This window comes from Vicia villosa, linkage group LG6 (assembly GCF_029867415.1).
Source record: "Vicia villosa cultivar HV-30 ecotype Madison, WI linkage group LG6, Vvil1.0, whole genome shotgun sequence".
Taxonomy (NCBI): Eukaryota; Viridiplantae; Streptophyta; class Magnoliopsida; order Fabales; family Fabaceae; genus Vicia; species Vicia villosa.
This window is the reverse complement of record NC_081185.1, coordinates 161,672,803-161,690,107: the sequence shown is the minus strand read 5'-3', so window position 1 is coordinate 161,690,107 and position 17,305 is coordinate 161,672,803. Positions and strand designations below refer to the sequence as shown.

At 33.3% G+C, this 17,305-nt stretch overlaps 1 protein-coding gene across 1 annotated transcript; it reads right to left on the bottom strand.

Moving 5' to 3' along the window:
• Positions 1-9,471: 9,471 nt before the first annotated feature.
• On the bottom strand, positions 9,472-11,063 carry LOC131613038 (uncharacterized). Its single transcript, XM_058884761.1, has 2 exons — positions 10,911-11,063; positions 9,472-10,793 (listed from the first exon to the last, which is right to left on the bottom strand). Exon 2 carries the CDS (start codon positions 10,782-10,784, stop codon positions 9,768-9,770), a length of 1,017 nt encoding a protein of 338 aa, XP_058740744.1. The 5' UTR covers positions 10,785-10,793; positions 10,911-11,063; the 3' UTR covers positions 9,472-9,767.
• Positions 11,064-17,305: the final 6,242 nt, after the last annotated feature.

The window sequence follows — 17,305 nt, the reverse complement described above, 5'->3', positions numbered from 1 at the left end:
AGTCTTTCATTTATTAAACCTTGTAAGGTTTTATCACAAGTTGAGCTCACGAACTTTAAACCTTGGTTTTAACTGGGCTAACCAATAACATAAGAGATTTTAATACCTGGTTAATCTTGAGCCATATTTAAGCTTTCACCACAGGCTACACTTTAATCTAATATTGGTATATATCGAGCTGACCAAAAACCTAAAAAGAGATTTTAATACGGGCTAATTTCTCACCTAAATTAGGGGTTGATCACATAATCCCCTAAACCTAAGCTTTTAACGAGTTTATATTTTAACCCACAAATAATCCCTAAATGGATAATATTCAACGAAGTTAAAACACAACCGCTTAGTGAATTTTACAATTACGCCCTTCTAGATCTCACTCGCAAAATGACTTTTGTCACAAAAGCACTATGGCTAAAATATTAGTGAAAAAGTAAAAAAAAAAAAGTTTAAAGAGAGAGTGAGAGTGAGTTGTGTCAAAACATGATTTTGAATGTGTTGAAATGAGCGAAAGAACCTTTATTTATAGGCTAGAGGTTAAGTAAAAAAAGAATTTGAAATAAATGGTTATAAGTTCAAAATAGGAACGAAAATATATTTAGCCGCTGCACGTCATTAAGGTGATGTCCTAATCGCTTGGGACTAAATTTTGAACTGAGCTAATTAATTGATTAGAGCAATATGCCAAACGATTAGATAAGTCAAAATTGTATCTATAGCAATTTTGACAGCTCCCAATTCATCTAGCATAACTTCAAGATATCTTTCAAGGTATTTTCCTGATAAGAATCAATTTTAAAATCTATTTTAGTGCATGTGTACGCGCTTTAGCCTTACGCTTTTATAGTAAAGTCCTTATGCTTTATAATTTGTTCATTCATTACTAATTTAGGGGGGCTTCTCAGCACTTCAAGACTTTATCAGATGCTTCTGTTTTGTAGAAACTTGCTTGAGTTGCTTGATATGAGGCTTGAGTTATTTTTCCACTTGATTGTCATCATCTGATGTTAAGCCCATCAAACCATAATACTTAAATTTGCATCTTTATCTGCTTCATTGTTTGTACTTGACTTGTCATAAGACATTTAGTTGTCATCATCAAAAGTTGATGTCTTTGTTAAAAGCATATCATCTACAAAACAAGGTTTCACATTCTCACTTTTTGTGATGATGACAACACATCTCTCAGGGGAGGTGGCAACAGAAAATAGTACAAATATGTTTGGGAAATAACTAGATTCCAAATTATTGTAGGTTTAAAATCCTAAAACAAAAGCCCTTGCAAAAAAAGACAGTTAGATTTAGGGACCTCATTGATTGAGAAAATAGTTGTTGGAATCAAATCCTGATTAATAACACTTTCATCCCTATAGACAAAAATAATATCCTACAAATTCCCTTACACAATATGGAGGAGAAAGATTATCTTAGTTGGAGGGCCATAAATGATGGCCACTATACGGTTAGAACATGTTAGTTTAGTATTTTAGATTGGAAGAGAAATAAGACATGTGAATGCTCTAACAGAGACTTAGACAAGGATATTTGCGGCTGAATATGGGGTAGCAAGGTTACCTCCCAAAATCAATACCTTTTTGGAGATTGCTAAACAATATTCTTCTAGTAAAGGAGAATTTAGCACATGGGAATTAGTAATGATATGTTTTGTCATAGGTGTAACTCCGGTATGGAGTCTACTAACTATTGCTTAAGGAGATATTGGTCGACTAAATATGTCTTGTTTGACTCTCTGTTTAAAATTAACTTAAACGATAATCAATCTCTCGACTTTACAAAGATGAATAAAGACACCTTAAATATGTTCATCATATCTTAGATGACATATGGATACCTATGAATAAAATCATTTTTTATCATAAATACTTACATGCAATAAAGGTCATCAATAAAGTTGTCACAAGTTTCATTCCAGCATGGCAAAAAATACTCAGGAAGTTAATCGAGGGAATAATGAAGACATAAGGGCGTCTGCAAAGAAGAGTGAAGAGAATAAGAATAGGTAAAAGGAAGAAATGAAGCATAAAAAAAATAAAGGAAAATGTCAGCAAGTGAATAAAAAACTTATTTGGTGAAGGAAGTCCTCAAATTCACACGAAGAAGAAGGAGTTAGCTGGAAAAAATAATGAAGAGAAGAATGAATTTTACACGCCCTTTCAAAGAGAAAATAGGGGAAATGCTAACATGCAAAAATTTAATGGAGAATCAAAAGTTGAACTTGCCTAAGGATAATAATGATAAATATGTTGATAAGGTAATATAGAAGATTTATTGTCATAGAACTGAGATGGGAACCACGGTGGATATTGTATCTGATAACAACACGAGGTAGGCAAACAATAGAGGTTAAAAGTAAGACAAAAATAAGAATATGTGATGTTAACAACAAAGCACCTAACACGAATCAACAAAAGGAATTCATGTTCCATAACAACGATAAAGTAAAAGGTCAGCAAGGGATCAACAAAACTTATCTGCGCAATGATAATCTTCGTATACGTGTGAAGAAGAAAGAGAAAGTTGACAATGGTAAAAACAACACTACATATCAAATCCAAGAGAAAATAAATAAAAAACTAAATCATAAATAAGGACAAGGGAAAAGTCTGGTTACAAATCTTTTTAAAAGAAATCGACTTCAAACTTAGAGAGTTGCAAACCCCCAAAGAATCGTAATCAATTCCAATGACTAAACAGAAAAAGAAGGGTAACTAGAGATTCAAATGCCTCCTCTAAGAGAAAATGGTGGAAAGTCGACATGAAAAAGTTAATAAATAGTCAGAAGATGAACATGCAAAAGGAAGAGTTAACATCATAATACTAAGCTGGGAAGCACAATAAAGATCATAATGGAAAAGAACTCTAAACAACAAACAATAAATGCTATAAGTAAGCTTAAAATTAGAAATGCAGATGTTAACAAGAAGATTAGATGGATACCTCTAAAGGACGATTTGTTAAAGTGCAACACGAATGCTAGTCTCATTGAAATAGGTACATGGGTGTTGCACCCTAAAATTTGCCCTATTAATTTCAGTCACAATTGAATTATGCTTCACATTCATCTGCATCTATCCATTAGGTCAACAACCTCACAATCATGAACATAAAGTATGGGATCACATGTTTTATCATCCTCATCAAAGTAATGATCAACATCTCTTCAGTGCTAGGATTTCACCATTTATTTCATCAGATGACCCTTTGTGTTTGGGGTTTTGAATATGTCAATGCATCAAGTCTTCATTTATTGGATCTAGGGTTTTCAGGCATTTCAAAATGCTCATTGCTCATGCCATTTGATCATTAAGACTTAGTATAAGGAAATTAGGGTTTATGGTCAAAGGTTTAGGCTGATGTTGACTTTGACCAAAGCATGAACTTTTGGATCAAAACATGATTCAAGGTCCTCAAGTAATTGATTATATCCGACTCATATGATTCATTTGGCTAGACAGCTTAATTCATTGATTTTGAAAAGATTTCAATTCAACTAGCAAAAGTTAACTGTCCAAGAATCAACTTTGACTTTTAGAAATTTTGGCCAACCATGGAATTTTGAGGTCAAGGATCATGGAAATATCATTAATAGAACAATTTGATCAAGAAAAATCAATAAATTTGAAGTTACTTGCAAGAAGGGCAAAAGTGGAGAAATTGAAAATTTCACTAAGTCCACAAAATTCATGTTCAAATGACCTACTTTGGAGCCCTCTAACTTCTTCTTCAAGCCACTACTTTTCATGCCAAAAAGATCAAATTGAATATGACCTTTCATAGTGTAACTTTTCCATAGGAGATGAGTTCAAAAAATGCAATGATTGGAAGATATGGGTTGATCAAAATGGAGTCTTAAAGTTGTAAAAGTTCCAACACTTAGAAAAAATTCCATGTGTCAAAAAGCTTATTTTTTCTAAATTTGGTAGCCATTTTTCTTCACGATCCCAACTGATTCAGGCCAAGTGCTCAACGTGAAATTTGTAAAGGATGTTTTTAGCTTTTTATAAAGTCCAAGAGCATGAACTTATCATGCTTGAGCAAGGAAAATCAAATTTGGGAAGAAGGCACCATGAAGTTGCATTAGAGGTCCATTCTTGTGAGAAGTTCATGATCAAATCTCAAGCCTTACCATAAGATCCTTCTTTTCAATCCTATTACCTCATAATTCGAGATTTACACAAACCCTAAGTGTATTACACAAATATTAGAGGCTTTGTCCATTGTATGATACCATTTATGGAGCATTATGCATAAAGTCACATAGCCACTTTGATAAAGCTCACCTTTTGCCAACAACTCTCTTCTTTCAAGCTTGTAACATTTTCTAAAGATCAAAACCAATCTATAAAGATCAGAAGCAATCTCTAAAGTCAGAAAAACATGACAAACCCTTTATTTCACTCCTTTTCTTCATCATGAAGCCAACATGCATTTTGTGCAATTTGAAACCAAATGGCTAAACCATCATTCCATATGAACTAAATCTAATTTCTACAAGTTATATGAATCATTTGAAACCTCTATAAATAGAGAAGCTAACCTCAAAGATCAAGACACTAAGTTTCACACAAAAACTCCATTGTTGAAACTTCAAAAAACAAAAAACTTGAATTTCCTTTTTCCTTCAAGTTTCTTGCAGACTTATGATCCAAACACATTCCATATAGCATATAGAAACTTCTGTATGCATTAAACAACAACTATGACACCTCCATCATCACCTTCCGTTTCTCACTTTTCAAAGTTGCAACTTGAGTTGGTTGGAAAGATTCAAGCAGTTCCATTTCAAAGTAAGCATTCCAACACATTCATGGGATATCATAGAAGCTAAATAGATAATTTGTTATCACTAAAAGTGCTTGAATATGGCATTGGACCTTGCTCCAATAGGTGAGTTTTTCTTGATTTTGAAATTATCCATGCAAGCATCATTTTGAACATTTCTTGACACTATTCTGCTTGTTAAATTGCCATGAATAAAAGCCTTATGAAAATAGGCATTGGTTAAGCTCGATTGTCATTTAATTTAACTTTGAAAAAATTAGATTTTTATGATTTGCTTAAAATTCGAGAGCTACGACCAATATTAATTTTTGATATGTCCATTTTTGAAATCCTCATAAAATTCTGAGCAAATTTGGTTTTTATACTTTTGAATTTGGTTGAGAAATAAGAAAGTTGCATTTTTTTTAGGAAAAAAAGTTATAGTAGGAAGAAGATGAAGTTGACTTGTGAGAAAATTTGAATTTATGAGCTTGTGATAAATATAATCAATTGGTTGTGTTTAAACTAATAGATGTATCACCACCCCTGTGGTTAAGAGCGTGTGTCTTTCACCTTCATGTCTAGGGTTCGAATTCCCCCTGCCTCAGACTCTAGTGCTATTTTATTTTTTCATGCATTTTGAATCGTTTTCAAATATATTAAACTGGATGCGTTTCGATAACATTATAGGCGTGTGGCCTAATGGCTGTTCTTTTAACTTGCAATATAAAGGGCCCGGGTTCAAGCCTTGGCAACCACAAACCTTTTTTTTTTTTTATCTTTTAATTATTTCTATGTGCAATTTTTATCCTTTTGGATTGATCTTTTGCACACTCCTTATTTATCCCTTCTATTTTGTGAATATGTGGGGAAAAAAATACCAAAATAATATTTATTTTGATTATTTTTGTGTAGGGGAAATCAAGACTTTTTAAGTGTTCCCTTAAAGACTTTTATTCATTCTCTTTGATGATTTCTTCACTAGAATTAAATTAATTGATCATAACATGCCATGCATTGATTATTGCTTGATAAAATGCTTCGTGTGGTGTTCATATTATGATCAATTTGACTTTTTATTTAGGGTTTTAGTATGATTTTGGTGCATGATTTTTGTACTTGTATATAAACCATAATCTTGCTCCATAATCCTTGTTGCCTTGACTTTTGATGCACATTGTTGATGTACTTGTTCTTACTTGATTCATGATGTCTTGGTACATGCTTGCCTTGTATTTAAACCATCTTTGATGACATGATCTCATGCTCCTAACTTTTGATAGCCATGACTTTTTTTGATGTTAATCTTGATGCTTGTAATACTTGACTTCTTTTTAGTGTTTGAGTTGTCCATGTATCATAAGTTAGTTTGTTTCTTGAAATATGTTTCCTTCATAAACTCCTCTTAATCATAAACCATAACACGATGCTTGTATGATTGATCTTTGAGTTTGTTTTTTTAATCAAAATATGTTCTCATCTTCTTTCTTTTGTCACAACTTTTACTTAATAAATTTGTACATGTAATTCTTTGTTCATTCTTGACTTGTATGAGTGGTACTCACCTTAAGGTTTTCAACTTGATCTTATCATGATAGTTAATCTAAGTTTGCTTGTGTTTGATCTTAACCTTGCTTAAATTGGACTTGTGATATGTTCATAATGTCTTGGTTGGTTGGGAGCGCTTGATGCTCTTGTGATTAACACTTTATCATGTCCTTTCTTTGAGCTTGACTTAGTCAACTCCTTCCCCTTGTTTTTTTTGTTTTTGTTTTTTTAGTTTATTAACTTGTGTGATTGTTCATTACTTGTATGACCCACATGTTCCCTTAAGCACTTTGTACATCTTAATCCTTGATTAAGATTTGCACTAAGTAGATATTAGGATTCAATCGAGACATGACAAAACTAGGTTAGATTCCCTTCAATCACAACCTTAGGTCCACTTTACATGACAATATTAAGATCAAGTTTCCCCTTAAACTTTCTTTTGTTTTGCATTGCATACTTTTAAAACTAAAACATTTTCTTAATCAAACTCTCAAAACACTTAATCATATCTCAAATATTTTTAAAACTAAGGGAGAAAATATTCAAGTATCCCTGGTTTAAGGGAATCACTTGAATTAATTCTCCTAACAAAAACACAAATCAAATCCAAATCATTTTTGCTCTCTTGGACTTTCCCTTGTAAAACCCTTTTTTAAAAAGGATATGTTAACTCCATTCTACGCAATACAACAACACATAAGTCTCTAAAGGTTGAGCGGTAAACGTTAACTATTAGAATGCGAACTTAACATCATTCGTAAAAAACACCAACGAACAAAACACTTTTAAGACGAACTATGAATGCTCTGACTTTCTCATTGCACGAGGGAATACACAGGCACAAGATGTGACGTCTTGACGAGCTCAATAATAAAAAACCTTTTATTTTTTCCTGATTAAATCATTCATGCATTCTCCCTTAGCAAGTAAGTTATTGATATACACATCCATTAATTAGAACAACAATAGTGGATCTTGTGGAGTACCACAAACGTGACGGGCGCTAATATCTTTCCCTTGCGTAATCAACTTTTGTACCTAGATCCTTTATTAGAGTTTTATAGATATTTTTACTTTTTCTTTATCGGAAACAATAAAATTCGGTGGCAACTCTTACTCATCCGAATTAAGTTAATAGCTTAATCTTAAATTTCCCGCTGCGACAATGAGGCCTAGGAGCGATTGTTAGGAATAAAGGTCACGCCATCATCCAAAGTTCGTTTAAGGTGTTGGGTAATGGAGACCCGCTCGCAGTAGAAGGCATGGCTATAAAAGTGGCGATGGAACAAGCTCTACAGCATGATATAAAAATGACTGATTTTAAATCGGATAATTATGATCTGGTGAAGATGATGAATGGTTGGAAGGATTTGCCTCGTAATATGTAGATCAATAAGGAAGGTGAGGGAGAGGTTTAAAGTAAGAGTGTTCAAAAATATGGTTAACTGAATTGTATACTAGAACTAAATTGTTTTGCACCATTAAAAAACTGAACCACTTAAATGGTTAATGAACCATTTAATTTAAACAATTCAATTTCAATTTAAAACTGGTTTGAAAATATTTGATTTTTCTTTAAGCCAAAAATAATAATTTAGCACAATTTTTTTTTAAAACATATTTATTTTCCTGAAAATTAAAAAAATATAAAAATAATTGTTTCCTGGAAAGATAAAAAATATTTATTTTCCTCAAAAATTTAAAAAATCTAAGAATAATTTTTTCCTATGAAATAAAAAAAAAATCCGTAAAAATGTATTCACTATATGTAATATTTTTATGATTCAATAAATTATGTCTACTTAAAACTTTAAATCCATTTAAATATTTTTAAAAAATAGTTTTTGAAAAATCGAGTTTTTCGAAAATGCGAAAAATATCAGTTTTTTCTGAAAAACAAAAGAGTCACTACACTACACGGACTGAAATCAAAGACAAAAAACTTGAAATTCCATTTGCATCTTATAATTAACATACACATGTGGTAGATAAGATAAAAAGAAAATATTAACGGCAAGTAGTAAATTTTTTTACATATAATTTATATACTAGTTGAAATTTATATATAGTAGAGCCACTACATATAATTTATATACTAGTTGAAATTTATATACTAGTAGAGCCACTGGAGCGCATAAAATATAACAAAGCATATGGCAACATAGATAAAAACCAAATTATAAAAAAAATTTAAAAACAATTTATAAAATAAATTTGACTTTTAAATATAAACTGGTTTTAAACCAGTTTATAACTAGAAATTGATTGTAAACCAGTTTATAAATACAATCTGGTTCAAAACTAATTTAAAACTGAATTGAAACTGCTTTAATAGTTAATTGGTTTTTTATTAAAGTGATTTTTAAAAACTGAGTTTAGTGCAGTTTTTGAACCACGAACACCCCTAATTTAAAGCGATAAAGTTCAGCTACACTCTCAAAATGAATAATGAAACAACAGACAATCTCGCAAGGGTGTGTTAGAAAAATTCTAAAAGTTGATAAACCATGTAGCTTTAATGGGCTTAAGGCCCACATATAAACTATTTCTGTTTTGAGTAATGAGTAAGCTTTATTTTTATGAAGAAAAAAAATCTAAAAAGATACTTGAGAATAAATTTGGTTGAGAAGTTTTTTATTATCAAATAACTTATTGTAATTTACTATTTTTAAGGTGAAAAAAATGATACGTCGTCGGTGATTTAAATTGTGATCTATTTTTAACTTAAATGATTAAATAGTATGCAGTTATAAATTATTAAAAAATCACATTTTAATTAAATTTTCTATTACATTACTTTATTAATTTATGTCATCGTATATATCAATACTTTAAATTAATTAATATCATTAATTAAAATCTTTTCATTAATAAAAGAATTTCTAAAAGTAAAACTAAAAACTAATGGTTCAATTCTATATTTGAAAAGGTTTAAATATATGTTTTTCTTTGACAGAAAAATTTAGAGGCATACAGATTAAAATATACTTCAATAATTTTGTATTAATAAGTAAAATAAAATTATTTTTAAAAGAAAAAAGAAAAAAAAATAGATTTGCCATTTTATTTATTGAAACAAAATTGACAAACAACAATAATGAATATTACGAAAGAAAGAGAATTTACTGACAATTAGCAACAACAAAGTCAAACTAGCGATTTTGATTGATCGACAAGTAAACAACTTGAAATTCTCAAATCATAGACTATAGGTCATGAACCGGTAAAAACTCCTAATTCTCAAATCATAGACTATAGGTCATGAACCGGTAAAAACTCCTAATTCTCAAATCATAGACTATATATTAAGGACATTTCACATGTTATACTACATCTATTCGTAACTGTGATATCACTATTGGGCATTCTTTAACAAGCCCAATAAAACTAATTTTAGGCCCAATAAGAATCCACTTGTTTGCAATTAGACTTTTTCATCAGTCTCCACCATGCTCTCCTTCTTCCATAGGTTGCTTTCCCATTCGCACCCTCTTTCTCGATGATTCTGCCTCATCATCAGAAATTCCCTTTCTCTTTGAATTTGCCTCATCATCAGAAATTTCCTTTAAGAAATCTGAAGCAAACTTATGAACAACAGTATTCTCAGTTTCATTAGAAGGCTCACCAGAATCACCCAACACCAATCTCTGACAACCACCCTTCATCCTCAAAATCATATGCTTGAAGAAGTTTTCAATGGTTTCTTTCCTAATAGGATCATTCAAAAACTTAAGAAAGTGATTCTTTCTAGCAAGTTCTCCAAACTCGTCCACAGCTTTCACGAACCCCATCTCATCAGTTATCGGGATGGCAGGTTTACCCTTAATTGTACAATCGTCGAGATAAAGCTTATGAGCATGAACTCTCAACAATCTGATGGGAATCTTTGTGTACGTGGTGAGAGGACCTACCTTATTCTTCAAATCAAGAGCAATGCATAGATATTCAGCCTCCAGCTCCATTTGTCGCTTCTTTAATTTCTCAATCTGACTCTGAATGAGCTTGTACTCTAGCGTACGAGCAGCGCCATAATCAACCAGCATCTGTGCTAATTCAACATCAGCTTTTGAGAATTCCTTATTCCCTTTTGGAGTCTTGTTTCTTGACACATCATCAAAACTCTTCTTACCCTTTTTACCTCTTACCCAATTCACAAAGGCAATGAACTTTGAGAAATCATCGGTAAATGAACCAACCAACGATTCACGATCTGCGTCGAAGAGGGATCTTAATTCGGCGAGATTTTTTATGGAAGAAAATGGCTCCATCATCTCTAGGAACTCAGTTTCCGTTAACCCTTGGTGCTGGATCATGTTGAGGGTAAACAGCGCAGGATCGAAACCAATTTCCACCAGCGAAGAACATGCAGCATTGATTTTTGATTGCCGCTCAGCAAGTGATTCATTCTGGCCGCCGCTTCCGCCGCCGCCGCCACTCGGAATGATGTTAGTCATCGGATGAGACTAAAACAACGAAAAAATGAAAGATGTAAATGGATTCTTGCTTATGATAAAAGCAGTAACATTAATATGATTATCATACTTGCAAAAGGAAGATAAATTACGAGATAGCGCATTTACCCGTCGTTCTTAAGAGAAAGGAAGAGAAGCTCCAACTTCAAGTTTGTAGAAAGAGAAAAACCGTTAGAGCATGGAAGAGAGAGAGGTTGCAGAAAGAGATTATATAGCTGCAATGCAAAGGGTGTGTTTGGTGCTACGCAAAACCGTCTTTTAGACTTTGTGGCATTGTGCAAATTACAAATATGTAACAAACTTGTTAAATGAAATGTAAATTGAAAAGTAAATTCAAATTCAGATTCAAATGCTTTTTGTTTATTCACTTTGCATTATAATGTGATGATGTCATTTTTGTAACACACTTGCTGTAAGATGTAAAGTTGAATGTTAAATTCAAATTCAATTGATTTTTTTTAGTATTTTGGCATTTTGGTTTAATTGTTTTTTCAAATATGGATGACAAATTATCTGTATTGCTTGGGATAACAATCAAAACTAGCTCATTGTTCAAGTTAATATAATTGAAGTTGTTTTATTAATTTTTTGGGCTCCATGTTTAAGTTTGAATTATATATAAACAATTAGTAACGAAGTGAATAAGAATACCAAACTAGAAACTATTTCTCCATTTGATGCCACCTGACTTCATTTCATACTTTGTTGAATGGAAAACGCAAAAAGTGTGACAAAGGAAAACGAATGCCCGTGTTTATTTTAAAATCCATAAAATTAAGGGTTATTACCATTTTTGCCCCCTGTCATATAGGCGACTTTTGGTTTACTCCCCTGTAAAATTTTTTTTTGTAAAACTAACCTTGCCATTTCAAGATTCTGTTTTTTTAGACCTTGGAGGAAAATGGCACACGCCCAAAGCCTATGTGGCGTGCTTAGTGGCATTTTTTTTCTTTTTTATTTTTTTTAATTTCAGCTAACGTGGAATTATATTTTTTATTTTGATAATGTAACTATATGACATGGGAGACACCACATATACATAATTGAACTAACAATATTGTTTATAGATAACTATAATTTTTTTTTACTTCTAATTGTTGGCCATGGTATAAAGCTAATGTGCATGATGATTAACTTTAGAGGTCTAGGACAAATAATAAAAATGGATCTTATAAAAAAATTAAATAATTCATCAAAATATTTAGTTATAAATAATACTAATATTTCTAATTTTTAACATATTATTATAAAATAAATCAAATAATATATATTTTTATAAAAAAAGCACGAATAATTTAAATTAAGTTTGGTATTAGAAGAGTGAAAGTTGTTAGTAGTAATTATATAGGGATAAATTTTTTAGTTGTTGTTAGTAGTAATTGTATAGGGATAAAATTTCTTAGTTGTTGTTAGGGCTACATAAGCACAAGTTAGCATCAGATTATTTTTCATATTTTTCAATGGATTTTAATGGTGTGATTAAGATATTTCTAACACAAATATTAAAAAAATGCTTTGGCTGAAATTTTAACTCATACAATTATTATTTTTCATTATTTTTTAAGTGTAAAATTATTTACCAAGTTTTTTTCATGCCTAAGGGTGTGTTTGTTTCATGACTTAAGATTATATATATTCCTTGTAATACTATTCCAAGGATTATTATTCACGGGAATATTGTTCCAATCGGTAGAAATTTATATTCCTTGGCATAATAATAAAATTTCTTTAATTTTAAATTATAAAAAAATAAAAAAAAATTATGAGTAATAGTTGGAAATTAGAGTTGGTTTAACTTATTCCCATGAAAATATTTTATTCTCACCCTTTATGCCTTGGAATAAGAATTCCAAATGTGTGTTTGTTTCAAGGTTAGAAAAAATATTCTCAGGAATAAGACTATGGGAATTCAAGATTCCTATGTTTGGTTCAAGTTTAAAAAAATTATTCCAAGGAACTTTTTATTCCAAGGAATCTTATCTACACATGATTCTTTTATTTTTATTCCAAGGCTTAAAGAGTGAGAATATATCATTCTCATGGGAATAATTTCAACCAACTATAACTTTTCACTACTAATCACATTTATTTATAATTTTATTATTTTTGTAATTTTAAATTAAACAAAATTACAATTAATCCTAGGAAACCTTAATTTCTACCAAACACATAAGTGAGAATAATAATCCTAGGAACAATAATCCTCGAAATACTATTCTAAGGAATATAATTTGAAACTTTGAAACAAACACACCCAAAAACTATGTGTAAATAATATTCTTTAGAATAAAAAATTCTTTGGAATAACTTTTTAAAACTTGAATCAAACAAGGGAATAGTGCATTTTTATGCTCATATTCTCAGGAATAACTTTGGTAACCTTGAAACAAACACGCCCTAAGAATTAATAGATCAATCATAACTAGGCCGTCTCAAATAATTTTTTATCCATATATTCATAAGAATTAACTAAAAATAACACTAATATCCAAATTATTAAATATATTAGTGTAAAATTAAATTCTTCAGAAGATATTGTAATAGGTAAAAAATTTAACTTTATATTTGAGAAATAAGATGTTAATTCAGGTGTCTTACTAAAAAATTGGTTGTCATTATTTTATAGAGTTTCAAGAAATGTATTCAAGAGCAAGAGGAGGATCCGGGAATTCAGATGTCTCGTCGTCACATTCTCAGCCACAACTTTCTCGTTATGCTTGAAAATTCAGGTATTCTACGCTATAATTAAACATTATACTCATAAGCATCATATTATCTAGTTTGAACAGTGACATTACAGAAGATTCAAACTAGATAATATGATGCTCATGAGTATAATGTTTAATTATGGGGGATAGATTTCTAACACAGTGACTGTCTATTTCTTGTTCTATGATAGAAACCACGTGACTGAGAATGAGACAAAGGATGTTATGGTTTATCATCAGCCCAATGGGCCCAAGGCATGGAGAGTTTATTCTAGAAGGGGAAAAAAGGGAAAAGAGTAATAATTCTGTTAGAGGGGCCGAGGGAGAATGTTTGTACGATTCCTCAATTTAAGGAATGCATGAGAGGTTGAGAGGACTACCTTGGGAAATATTCTGTTTGTTAGTCATGAATAGGGGGCTCTAGCCACCTATAGGAGCTTGCTCTATGTCAGATCCAGGGTCATTTCCCTCTCTGTAATCCCAGTTTTCATCAATTAATTAAACAATCATTCTGCTGCATTATTTCTTATTTCTTTTTCTGCTTGTATTTTGTTGGGTTCCCAACAAATTGGTCCGACCTGCCGGATTTCTTCGAGGGGAATCAGTGAATGTCACCTAAAAAACAACAAATCACACTTAGAAAAATGGAGGCTAAGGTTGAAGCACTGGAGAGTGAGTTATCAGATGTTCGTACGTCGCTTGCAGCTGTGGAGAGCACCGTCAAGGACATGCCGGAAAATCTGGTCGCGATGTTGGAGAGAATGCTGGGTAAATCGTTGAAGCTAAACGAAGAAAGTGTTCAGAACCATAATCTGACAGGGAGCTCAGGGAAGTCAACACTATCCATGAAGGGGCAAGAGGAGCACAACGGTGGAAGTTCATTTCAGTTAAAAGGAGACGCGTTAATGGAGTTCTGACAGTCGGTGCGGAAGGTGGAGCTGCCATCTTTTGATGGGGAAGATCCAGCTGGGTGGGTATCCAGAGCAGAGGTGTATTTCCGGGTGCAAAACACTTCACCGGAGTTAAAGGTGAACTTGGCCCAACTGTGTATGGAAGGTTCTACGATTCATTTTTTTAATTCTCTCCTGGATGAAGATGACGTTTTGACATGGGAAGGACTGAAGAGTGCTCTCTTGGAACGTTATGGCGGAAACGGAGAAGGCGATGTTTATGAGCAACTTTCAAAACTACGCCAGAAGGGTACGATTGAGGAGTACATCACCGATTTTGAGTACCTAATTGCTCAAATCCCAAGATTACCTGACAAACAATTCCAAGGATACTTTTTACATGGATTGAAGAGTGAAATCCGTGGAAAGGTACGAAGCTTGATGACGATGGGTGGAATGATGCGAGCAAGACTTCTCCAAGCTACACGCGCTGTAGAGATGGAGGTTAACGAAGAGATGAGTTTGAGAAATAACCGGGGACCCAAATCATACGGGTCGGGTTATAAGTCCAATAATAGTGGAGTGGGCCGTCAAAGTGGATCAGATTGGGTTTTTGTAAAAGGGGCTCAGGAACATGGAGCAGGTAGTAATGACAAAAATTCTGTGGGACCCAAGAGAGATAAATTGGGCCAAAATGAAGGAAGGAGATCTGGGCCAAGAGAAAGAGGTTTCTCACACCTCACATATCTTCAATTATTGGAAAGGAAACAAAAAGGCTTATGTTTCAAATGTGGTGGGCCTTTTCATTCTATGCATCAATGTCCAGACAAGCAGTTGAGGGTGTTAATAGTAGAAGAAGGGGACGTAGAACAAGGAGGAGGGGATATTTTGGCCGTAGAGGTAAATGAAAAAGAAGATATTGAGACTGATGGAGAGATGAGTGTTATGAGCGTGAATAATTTTATCACACCAAGCAGAGAGCAACCTCAAACAGTTAAGTTCCAAGGGAAGATTCACGGTATGCCGGTTTTGATTTTAATTGATAGCGGAGCTACCCATAATTTTATCTATCAGAGATTGGTACGAAGAATGGGTTGGGAGGTCGAGGACACACCCAACATGTCCGTGAAACTTGGAGATTGGTTCCAAACCATGATTAGGGGGCGCTGTAAGAAAGTGGAAGTAGAGATTGGAGAAGTGAAGATCGAATGCACCCCACATTTGTTTGAATTAGGGGGTCCTGATTTAATCCTTGGAATTGAATGGTTAAAGACTCTTGGAGACACTATTGTAAATTGGAACAAACAGATTATTAATTTTTGGAAGGGAGGAAAGTGGGTTACATTACAGGGGCTAAGGAGCAAGGTTTATAAGGAGGAAGCATTACAGAGTTTGCTGAGCAGGAGTAGAGGAAAGAATGAAGGAGTGTTGTGGTCCATTGACAATGCCCTAAAAGATGTGACAAAGGCCCAACTATCTGTTGGTCAACAAGAGGAGGTACAGGGGATGTTGAAACACTATGATAGGGTGTTTGAAGAGGTGGTCGGGTTACCTCCTAACCGGGGGAGGGAACATGCGATTAACATTCGTAAAGGAGAAGGTCCCGTCAACGTTAGACCTTATCGCTACCCCCACCTTCATAAAAATGAAATAGAAAGACAGGTTCAAGAGATGCTGGAAACCGGAATCATTAGGCATAGCACCAGTGCTTATTCCAGTCCTATCATACTAGTGAAAAAGAAGGATCACACATGGCGTATGTGCGTGGACTATCGTGCTCTGAACAAGGTGACAATCCCGGATAAATTCCCAATCCATGTGATTGAAGAGTTGTTAGATGAGTTACATGGAGCAAGGTATTTCTCCAAATTGGATTTAAAATCTGGGTATCATCAAGTTAGAGTTAAGAGTGAGGATGTGCACAAAACGGCTTTTCGGACACATGAAGGACACTATGAATTTTTGGTTATGTCGTTTGGGTTGATGAATGCTCCATCAACTTTTCAAGGGCTTATGAATGAAGTATTTAGATCCCTATTGAGAAAAGGGGTATTGGTGTTCTTTGACGACATCTTAATATATAGTAAAGACTGGCAGCAGCATATAAATCATTTGGGCCAAGTATTAAACATCCTGCAAGCACATGGTCTGAAAGCTAATAGGAAGAAATGTCAATTTGGGCAAAGCAAGCTAGAATATTTGGGGAACATGATATCGGAAAAAGAAGTTGCGGTGGATTCCAACAAGTACAGTAGCGTGAGAGGATTCTTGGGATTAACCGGATATTATAGAAAATTCATTCGTGATTATGGAAAAATAGCCAAGCCTCTAACTGATCTGACCAAGAAAGATGCTTTTTGTTGGGGTCTAGTGGCACAACAAGCTTTTGATTTGTTGAAGAAGAGATTGATAGAGGCACCAGTGTTGGCTTTGCCTAATTTTGAGAAGGAGTTTGTTATTGAGTGTGATGCCTCTGGAACAGGCATTGGGGCTATTTTAAGGCAAGATAAAAATCCCATTGCTTACTTTAGTAAGGCTTTAGGGGTGAGGAACTTGGCAAAATCAACATATGAGAAAGAGCTGATGGCTTATGTGTTAGCTATCCAACATTGGAGACCCTACTTATTGGGAAGAAAATTTGTGGTGTTAACTGATCAAAGGAGCCTTAAAGATTTGTTACAACAAAAAATCATAACTGGTGAACAACAAAATTGGGTAGCTAAGTTACTGGGTTTCAATTTTGACATAGCTACAAGTCTGGGAGATTGAATCAAGGAGCAGACGCTTTATCCCGAATTCAAGAGGGATGCGAATTCAATAATTTTGTGTCCTATCCGTTTTGGGAAGAGTATCAGCAGGTGCATCAGGAGCTACAGGGTGATGAGAAGCTAAGAAAAATTTGGCA